This window comes from Schistocerca piceifrons, chromosome 7, assembly GCF_021461385.2.
Source record: "Schistocerca piceifrons isolate TAMUIC-IGC-003096 chromosome 7, iqSchPice1.1, whole genome shotgun sequence".
In the NCBI taxonomy this organism is placed as follows: domain Eukaryota; kingdom Metazoa; phylum Arthropoda; class Insecta; order Orthoptera; family Acrididae; genus Schistocerca; species Schistocerca piceifrons.
In genome coordinates, this window is record NC_060144.1 from 353975211 (window position 1) to 353986343 (window position 11133).

General features: G+C 39.0%; 1 protein-coding gene across 2 annotated transcripts in view; it reads left to right on the forward strand.

Annotated features, from left to right (window-relative positions):
* The first annotated feature begins 6813 nt into the window (after window positions 1-6813).
* Window positions 6814-11133, forward strand: part of LOC124804850 (ethanolamine kinase) — a 152504-nt gene continuing 148184 nt past the window's right edge. The window contains exons 1-2 of one of the 2 annotated variants that reach the window (XM_047265202.1): window positions 6814-6936; window positions 7026-7362. In XM_047265202.1, coding sequence (XP_047121158.1) covers window positions 7335-7362 — 28 coding nt within the window. In that variant the 5' untranslated portion in view covers window positions 6814-6936; window positions 7026-7334. Of the gene's footprint in view, window positions 7363-11133 lie in introns of both variants that reach the window. The other variant, XM_047265201.1, reaches the window with a different exon arrangement.

The following is an 11133-nucleotide window of genomic DNA, read 5'->3' on the forward strand; positions in this document are numbered from 1 at the left end:
CACAACATGTAAACCAACAAAATAAAAATTACATAAAAGTACTTCATCAAAATATTCAATACTTTGGTAACAAAAAATTAGAAGCAGAAGTACTCCTGAGTGAAGTAAGACCAGACATATTATGCATAAGTGAACATGGACTAACTGAAAGTAAAATACATAATGTGGCAGTAAAGGACTACAAACTAGCTAGTTACTTCTGCAGATCTAAATATAAGGGTGGTGGCGTTTGTATATATATTAAAACAGGTACTCTTTCAAAGAATGTAAACAGTGAAGCTGCTACATTTCCCATAGCTAGAGAAAAAGACTTTGAAGTTACTGGTATAGTGGCAGAAGATTTTAGAGTGTTTTGTGTGTACAGGTCACCATGTGGCAATATTAGCATCTTTCTAAAAAAAGTTGCTAGCTTATTGAGAATGAATATGAAGAGAAATCTTATTATATGTGGAGACTTCAACATTGACATGGGAAAAGACACAAAAATAAGACAGGATTTTGAAGAATTGTTAATACAGCATAACATGAAAGTGACAATAACTGCACCAACAAGAGTGACTTCACAAAGTGAGACAATTATTGACAACATAATTACTAATATGTGTAACTATGAGTCACATGTAGTTCAGACAGAAATATCTGATCATCATGGACAACTAATCAGCTTTTGCAGAAGTAATGACACAGTATCAGAACCAAAACAAACAACCAAAGAAATTAGGATCATCAGTGAACAAAATATCAACATCTTTAGAACAATGTTAAGTAAGGAAACCTGGAATGAAATCCTACAGGCCCAGAGTGTAAATGAAAAATATGATGCATTTATTTCAACAATTAAGTACCATTTTAATGTAGCATTTCCCAAAGTAAAGAGACAAGAAAGGCATCAAGATCAAACACAGTGGATTACGAGTGAAATACTAGAACAGCGAAGGAAGCTTCAGGATGTGAGACGGATGGGCGAAGCTGAAAACTATAAAGTGTTAAAAAAGAAGTATAGAAAAACAATAAGAGAAGCGAAAGCAAGAGCAATTGACACCACTATAGCGAACTCAAAAAACAAGGCAAAGGCAGCTTGGAAGGCAATCAATGCTGAAAGAAAGGAAAAAGATGGGTCAAACAAAGAAGAAGGTATTAGGTCAATTAAAGTAGACAACACAGTGGTCACAGATGGTATGGAAATAGCAAACATACTGAATAATAACTATATCAGTGTAGTAGAAAACCTAAAATTGGAAAGAAATAGTCAAAAACAGAAGGGTATTAAGGTACCAAGAAGATCATGCAGTACTATGTTCTTAAGACCAGTCACGGAAGATGAATTGCGGAAAACTATACAGAAACTGAAGTCCAAGAAATCAGCTGGTGATGATGAAATATCAAATCATGTAATAAAGCTGGTATGTGAGGAGATAATAACACCACTGCTGAACATAGCAAACTGTTCTTTCAGAGATGCAATTTTTCCAGAAAAACTGAAGATAACGAAGGTAGTGCCAGTGTACAAGAAAGGGTGTAAGGATGATCCCAACAACTACAGACCAGTTTCACTGATATCAGGTTTCTCAAAAATCCTAGAAATGCTTATGTATACCAGATTAGTTAACTATTTGGACAAACATAACATTCTCATGACCTCACAACATGGTTTCAGAAAGGGTAAATCTACAGAATCAGCAATTGTCAGTCTAACAGAATACATTTTACAGTCCTTAGATGAGAAAAAGGTTGTCTCTGCAATGTTTCTGGATCTTTCAAAGGCATTTGACACCATTGACCATGAAATGCTGATACAAAAATTAAGCAACTATGGCATTCGGGGGCAACCAGGTGAATGGATAAAATCATACTTGTGCAACCGCAAGCAGTATGTATCATTAGGAAACTCATACCAATCAGAAACCCAATCCATCAAATATGGAGTGCCGCAGGGTTCGGTAATGGGGCCATTGTTATTTAATGTATTTGTTAATGATATAGGTGTTGAGGAGGAAGAAAAGAAAATATTGTATGCTGATGACATGACAATACTAAATAGTGACCAAAATATGGAACAGCTTGAGAGAAGAGCATACATATCTGCAAATGTCACAGCTCAATGGCTGTTGGAAAATGAACTGGTTATAAATCTAAAAAAGACTATGTATGCAGTGTTTAAAAACAAGGAAAAGGCTGTAGACATGGATTTAGAGGTTGACGGAACAAGGCTGGAAGAAGTAGAATCTGCTAGATTCTTAGGTATTCTTGTGGATAATGAACTGAAATGGAAAAAACATATTAATAATGTCTGTAAGAAACTGAGCTCTGTCATATTCTTAATGATGCAGCTATCACAGTATTCAGACAAGAACCTTCTGTGTACAGTGTATCATGGACTTTTCGAACCATACTTACAGTATGGAGTGACGGTGTGGGGAAACTCAAACAAACAAGAGACAAAACGAGTGTTCACATTACAAAAAAAAGCAATTAGGACCATTTTAAGAAGAAAGACCTCTGAAACATGCAGAAACTGTTTCAAGAATTTAGGTATCTTAACTTTTTCATCATTATACATATACAAAACAATAATGTACATCACAAAAGGTAGTGAGGACTGGATTACAAATGCTAGTGTACACACCCACAATACAAGAAAGAAGAATGAAGTACGGAGCATACCCCACCGACTGGCAATGCTAGAAAAAGGACCCCAGTACTCTGGTATCAGACTACTAAGAAGTCTGCCCAAAACCTTGCAAGATAGTGTACTTCACAATGAATTTACAAAGAAACTTAAAGACTATCTCATTGAAAAAGAGTTTTACAGTGTTGCAGAATACTTATGCCATTAAATTTGTATATATTGTTACTCATTATCAGTGATGTAAAAATGTAAGCTAAAGGTGTAGAAAAATAATTGATAAAGAATTTTAATACTTTGACATGTCCTATATTACACGTACATTTACTGTACATGATGTAATCTTACAGGATCAAATAAAATTCAATTCAATTCAATTTTTGATAAAGGCCTTGTTGGCCAATGCTATATGGTGAGTTATGTTGTAACTCAGAACATAGACAGCACACAAATGTGTCATTTTGGTGTTGAAATTAACATAAACAAGGTACAGATATCACAAGCAGCAGTGCACCACATTCAGTGGTGTGGGATGTCTTTAAGGGTATATATGGGAGCTCCTTAGGAAGTGAATGCCACTTTTCTTGCAGAGGTGTTCCCAGGAGATCAACTGTTGTAATAATGTAAGTAATCACATTTGCACCAGCATAAGGACAGGGATAAAATTCAAGGACTTCATCTCTGTATAACTGTTACTTTACCACTTGGAACTTGTTTGCCTAAGAATACAACACACCAGACATGGACACTTTCACATCTCGAGTTATATCTTTTACAGACGTTTGAAGGCTGATAATGCATTCTGCCCTCTCCTCAATCTGAAACACATTTTTTTTTCCTCTTCCCAAGCTAAAACCAGGATTCATCTGTAAAAAGGATAGTCTTCCGCTATACAGAGTCCTGTATAAGTATTAATTATGGTTCCTGCAGAAAATGCTGCTTACTGTTACACAACATACACATGTGGCCACCCTTTGCTTATGTGCCACCTCTTCTAAGCCTTCAGCACACTATACTCAATGATATAACCCTAATGATGACATCAGCCATTAATCATTGTTACGTGTCATAACTGTTGGTAAAGTTGCTGAGCTTTCACATAAACCAGATCTGGGTTGCTATTGCTGTCTGCAAGATGATTTTTATTTGTAAGTTTAGGTTGACAACTAGTTACTCATGCTGGCTTGTAATGCAACAGTGACATTTGGTCATGAAATAAACACATAAGAAGTTAACCTGTGAACTTTCACCCCAGCTTTACACTATCGAACTAAAGATTAGGATTTTCATCCATTACGCAGATGGAGATTCTTGTATTTTTCCTATTTGCCACAGTTCGACATGTACCAAAGTGTTCATCAGGACAGGTGAAGAACGTCACAACCTTTTATTGGAAATTTCTGCCACAGCCCATGAACTACATTTAAGATCTTTGATAGCACTTTTAGTAGGACCTACCTCCATTTCACCAATGGTCCTCTTATTGCAGGCCCTGTGGTAAACAGTGTCACAATAACATGTTTCGAAGCTTTTAAACTCTCACAACAGCAATCTCCATATTACCCTCAAACACGAAGGAAAGAAAATTAGTCCCATCAACATAAGGTTGCTGGAGATGGAGCACACACTCTGGCCGTTTCAAGGACAGGAAAGGAAATCAGCAGTGCCTTTTCCAAGGAATCATTCTGCTATTTGCCTAAAGCAATTTAGAGAAATCAAGGAAAACCTAATTTTGGATGGCCAGATGCAGATTTGAACCATTGTCCTCCCAAAAGTGAGTCCAGTGTACTGACCTTTGCATCACCTCACTTAGTCTTTCAAACTGGAGGTTACATTTTGTTGTCTCCTTTCCACTCGTCAAATATGGGGTTCCTAGGAAACCTGCTGTCTCGGATCGCTAGACAACAATTCAAGCAAATTGTATTAATGGAGTTTGTTACAAAAGGAAATTATTACAATACTTAACTTTGTGAAATACAGATGTGTCACAGGCAAAAAGTGACAGACAAAATAGAAATCCCTTCAGTATGCTGCATAGTAGAAGCAAAATGATTAGTCTCGATGTTATGCTTGAATTCACTGCTGTAGAACTCATAGAATTGACTAGTCTTTAACTGGGCCGTTGCCAGGTGGTGTGGTATTTATGTCCTCTTCATGTTAAGGCTGCTGCTGTCAGGTTGTCATCCTAGAGAGGGGCTGGTCCATGTGCAGTTGACTGATGTGTTCTTCACAGCCCTCTCTTCTCTAGCATTCCCAAACGGTATGCCGGCACTTGACTTTACCCTGGAACACATTTAAGTTTAAATGACACAAGGAGACCATAGTGCCATTGGTTAGAATGCAGTACTTTTGTGACAATACAATGCGTTTTCTACGTTTTTGTACTTCTCTGTGATTTACATGGAACCTGCATGTAATACTGACAAGTTAATGGCATTATATATATCATGTGTACAGTTGACTATTTCACTCTCAGCAGTTATTTACTGAACATTAGATAGAGACACGAAGCAATGTTTCCTCTGGACCGTTGAAAATTCTTGGGGCACCTTCTCAGTGATGTTTATGACATAATCCCCAGTTCTTATATTATGGAATGGATGGTTGTCAAGCTTGCTTAACACCACATGATCTTGGGCCAAAATTAAGCTTAAAGTACCAGTATTTGTCAAATTAGTGATCGCTACCAAAAGTATTCTGCAAGGTGTCTATGTTACTTCTACCACAATAGACTGGTGGAGAATTTATAACTCTTTTTGTGCTCTAAAACATCTTTTTGGCTTCCACATTGCTGCTTATGTTGCTGATTTTATGTTTTCTGCAAATATTGATTGGAGTTTAAGAGCAAACATCTTCACATATGTTATGACTTCTTGCTATAGATTTAAGAAACCTGATAACCTACTTTTGGTGTTGCCAATCTAATTCACCCCTGATACACCATCAATATGAGCTGTTTCTTTTCCCATTGGATTAGAATCATTGTTAGATCACAGGTACTTCTATGATGTAATCAAAGCAAGCAGGCCTCATTTCTTGACAAAAATCTCACAAGAGGGGCTGGAATCTGACTTTATCAGTAATGTGGCAAGAAGAAACTCAATTAAGATATGAAAGGTCTCCTTCAGTGAAGATGGACTATATACCCACTTTTGGAATGATAAGTTGTTAATGTTACACAAGTCACTGTAATGAGAGTGAAAACAAAACTACTTATTGTAATGAGGCACCCTTTTACCATTACTCTGATAAATTTTTATTTTTGAAGAAAGTGTGCCATCCAAATAAATATATTTAATATCTCAAACACTTTTTTGGAACATGATTAGGAATGTATCACTAGGTTTAGGGATAAATTAATTTTTCTCTCAAATGGTTTCAAGTTGGCTATTTGCTCAACTGTATGATCACAAAATCTTAATCCACCACAAAATTTAATACATGCAACCCAACTGCATATATACTTTCAACAAAGGCATTCGTCTATGAAGTAGGAGTTGTATGTAGTAATAATTTCACTTTTGTAAAACTTTCATCCTTGAGATATTTAAACAAATGAATAATTCAAAGGTATGTCAGAGATGGGAAAAAGCTATCTAGTGTGACCCCTTGCAATTTTCATGGTATAATGCATCAAAAAATTCGTCGAGGACTTGTCCATATGCAATGCGGATTTTCTGTGTTTACCTTTCGGTACTAGTTTTAATAGCAAAAAAAAAAAAAAAAAAAAAAAAAAAAAAAAAAAAAAAAAAAAAACCATGGGCTACGCTACAGATCAGTCTTGTGATTATAACCAAGATTTCAGTGCTGTAAGGAAGTAGAGGGGGAAAGTGAGCGGCTCCATGGCACACTATCCCATTGACGAACAGCCAAATATACTAAGGAATCGGGCTGTTTAATTGTCCTCGAGGGCAAATATTTATTCCAAAAATATATTTCAGTCACCAACGAATCAAACATAAATAGAACAGTCTTTGTAGTATGTAAAAGAATGCAGCGAGAACATCCCTTATAAGTTATAACCGACATTCGAGCAAACGCTGTCACAATTCCACAGCTACGCTTGCGCTTGAGAAATTCAGAATATGGATATTTGATTATTTGGGCAGTTTCATCCGATTTATCGCCACTCATTTTTCGATAGGCTTGTATCGATTACTTCCTCGTCGACCATAAACTTCCGCCGTCTTCAACCGCTTGTCAAGTCAATACGGTGAAATTGCCGGGTTGATGGTTCAGCTGTTTTAGTATTGAGAGAGAATTTTTGACGTATAGTGGCGTATCTAGAACGCTCGTGTGTTTATCTCTGTGTGAGGATGAAACGCTTGAAATTATAGATCTTATTACATTTAATTCAGCGTCTGATTTCACATAATGTTGAAAGTGTTTAATTTCACAGTAGCAGCTTACGACGAGTCTTCTGTTTTCTTATGACCGGGAACTGAAAGTGTGCAGAAATGAAATCTGCCTTAATTCTATATTTCATGTTGCAACTTCGAACGAAGAGGAGTGGTGGTTATTGGGGGTCGTGCTGCAGTATATAAGCTGCGATCGGCGCAAGAGCCCCACCAGTTACACTAAGTTGCCGGTGAGTGAAGGGACAGTTCGAGATGTCCTTCGAACAAAATTCCCTGGTAATCCCCATCACGATTGACGAGGATCATCTCATCGATGGAGCATTCTCCGTGCTGCAACATATTCGTTCATCATGGAGCAGAGACAAAATAAAGTTCAAGGTACTTACACTATTGCTGTTTTTATTCAAAGTTCCTTTCATAGCATAATTTATACATTTTCGTCGCTTTTTTTCGGAGTCATATAAGATCTTGTTTCGTTCTCAATCGCATATTTAATTTCATCTGATCCATTATGAATCACGGAATTGGAGTTACATACTCTTGGTGTTTGAAATTGTCGACGCCTGTTGCGGGCATGTCGCTCCTGCCGAGCTTCCGAACTCACAAACTGTACAATGCTATACGAAGACATTTGAAATTTTGTTTAATCCGTTAAATACAACTTCGCAATCGCATTCTATCACTATTTACACGGCCATGGGCCACTCTAGTATTTGAATTTTGCAGTATTGTTGTGTGCATGACTGAAACGAGCCACTGGGTTACTGAAACAAATACTAGAAGGCACGTCATGGCCGTAAGTGCTCGTTAATCATATTTTTGTCTGTTCTGACTTAGCATTTTATACCTGAAAATAACGTTGTTTTCACTGCCATTTCCAAATGCAAACTGCTGGATTATCAGAAGCCCCTCTAGATTTCAGTTGTAGAAACCTATTATTTAGGCTGTGTGAACTATGTCCGAACTGCTGCAGGTACCACTAAAAATTAAATTTTTCTACTGCATGTTGTTTTGTTGTTGTTGTTGTTGTCTTCAGTCCAAAGACTGGTTTGCTGCAGCTCACCATGCTACTTTATCCTGTGCAATCATCATCATCTCTGGGTAAGTAGTGCAACCACCATCCATCTGAATCTGCCTAGCGTATTCATCTCTTGGTTTCGTTTTGTTTTTTACCCTCCACGCTTGCCTCCAATACTAAACTGGTGATCCCTCGTATGATACACAATTTTACTGATTACTTCTTGAGAATTAATATTCTGATAGTAGGACTTATAGTTAGGCCGTAACTACATTTCCAGTGGCCACTACGAAGAGATTATGCTTTCTTTTTCACGGGAAACCGTGGATTTGTTGTATGTCAGTGGTAAGAAAGTCAAAATTGTGTTAATGTCAAATTGCATCCTCCTGTAGTTGTCGGTGTGACGTGTGTGACAGTCAAGAGGCCAGGAGACACTATCTCGATAGTTTCACACCTATTATAGTAGCAGCACTACAGTATCAACCAATCTTCCAGTAATAGATCCGTTTATTATCTAAAAACTAAAGCAGCTACTCTGGGCTGCACGAACACTTATTATCGGCCTTCAAATACTGAAGTGTAGATTCTAAATCTCACTCTCACTCACTACATCAACGTACAGCGGAAATACTGAAGCGATAGTATACGTCCTCATTAGTTGTTGCTTGGGAAATGATAAAAGTTCTGTAATACGCCGAAGAAAAATAGGTTACTTTATTGAACATGGATATTTTCTCGATCACTAAAATTGGCGGTGAACGACCTAGCAAAACATCCCACATTTCAAGGTTTTTTTTTTAATAGTTGGTACCTAGTCCCCCGAAGTATGGGCTTTATTCATTCAGGGATCATTCTGCAATCATGTGGAGTGTGATCGTAATATAATGAAAATAAGTAGCTCAAGGAATGTGCAGTACATAAACAATCGGGTAGGTAGTTGGCTGTGGCCATGCAGTTTGTTAGAAGCATCGTAAGTTTTTTAACTAAAGCTCTCGTCCTGCTTTCCTTTCATATGATTACGGGCGACAGCTATAAAAGCGAATGTTACTTTCACTTTATATGGAGTGGGGAAGATGAGCACGAAACACTTAAGAGGTTTAATCATACGACATATTTGTCTCAGAATATTCGTATAGTATTCACCAGTTAGGAGTTTTGTTACGAGGTGATCAGATGACACCGGGTAACACTAAACATTGATTTTTGTGCAGGTCATCTAGTTTGCACCTTCTGCTTGTGTAATTGCTATTTAGTTTCTGGCGTCAATTGGAACAAATCTAAGCACAAAATTCGGTGGATTCTTTCTCAAAGAACTCTGAAAATTGAGAAATTGGCGTGTGTATGGTTTTGGCCAGCATTTATCAAATCCGGGCCAGTCTGCAGTAAAACTTTCTCAATGTTAACTCTTGAACTAAAACATTCCGATATTCCTATCGCGTTAGATATTTCTCATTCGGTGCCCCATCATTCGAATTGGTAACCGTTCAAATTGAAAGAGCTAGTGTAGTTAATGCAGCGTACGCACCGCTGCAATGTTTATTCTGAAGCGTTTAGTGTACTGTTTTTCATTTTTACGCGGATTCCACATTGTTAGGCATCTCATAAGCTTAGACGTTTTGCTGATCCCCCTGCCCCTAGGTGAAGACAGCAGTCTCCTATTAGAGGTGAATTGGATTCAGATCACCACCCGACCATCTACATTCGGGTTTTCCATCGAAATTGCTTCAAGCCGAATGCCTGGATGTATGCTGCAAGACACACACTACACTTTTTTCCCATTCATCTCCAGTAACCTCAGTGTAGACTGAACGCTACTTTCTTGCTTTCCATTATGTGCAGTAATGTTTTTATAGCTCTACTGAAGTTGGATTGCTTTACACTGCAATAGTTAGTAAGATTGGTTTGATTGATAATTGCTTGGTATAACAAGAAGCGAGGCTGTGTTGCTAGATTCACATCCCTGAGACTTTTGTATTAGGATATTCTGTGAAATCCTTAAATCGCTTCAAACTAATGCCACTATGGCTCGTTCAGTAAGGTGACGAAAGAATTGCCCGACAGCGAAACGTATTCTGAGTAAAGACAAAATTTTTGGTATCAATATACAATCGAGAGTCAGGCTACGATACATCCGAAAATGACATAAATCGTTTTACCAGGAAGCCTACGTATTTTTTTTAATTTGTAGAAAATAATTTACTATCGTAGACTACAGGAGATTGTAAATGTTCTTCGTTCTTACTCCGCAAGCCAACTAGCGGTGTTATGGAGGGTACTCCGTGTTATGGAGGGTACTCCGTGTAGGGCAGTGGTGTCCACTCTCTTGTGTATCATTCGCTAATTGTGTGCAGAATAGACAGTGAGTCTACTGACGACCACGAAATTTCTTTAGTTCATATGTCATTACGTGAGATCCCGGTTACGGTGTGTGACGCTGAGTTGGGTCAGGATCTGTGTGAAGAAACCCGTAGTAAATACCTCCACCTCCCCCACTCCTCTCACCGCCCCTCCCCCTCTCTCCACCTAATCTCCCCCCTCTCTCCACCTAATCTCCCCCCTCTCTCCACCTAATCTCCCCCCTCTCTCCACCTAATCTCCCCCCTCTCTCCACCTAATCTCCCCCCTCTCTCCCTCCACCTAATCTCCCCCCTCTCTCCCTCCACCTAATCTCCCCCCTCTCTCCCTCCACCTAATCTCCCCCCTCTCTCCCTCCACCTAATCTCCCCCTCTCTCCCTCCACCTAATCTCCCCCCTCTCTCCCTCCACCTAATCTCCCCCCTCTCCCCCTCCACCTAATCTCCCCCCTCTCTCCCTCCACCTAATCTCACCCCTCTCTCCCTCCACCTAATCTCACCCCTCTCTCCCTCCACCTAATCTCCCCCCTCTCTCCCTCCACCTAATCTCCCCCCTCTCTCCCTCCACCTAATCTCCCCCTCTCTCCCTCCACCTAATCTCCCCCCTCTCTCCCTCCACCTAATCTCCCCCCTCTCTCTCTCCACCTAATCTCCCCCCTCTCTCTCTCCACCTAATCTCCCCCCTCTCTCTCTCCACCTAATCTCCCCCCTCTCTCTCTCCACCTAATCTCCCCCTCTCTCTCTCCACCTAATCTCCCCCCTCTCTCTCTCCACCTA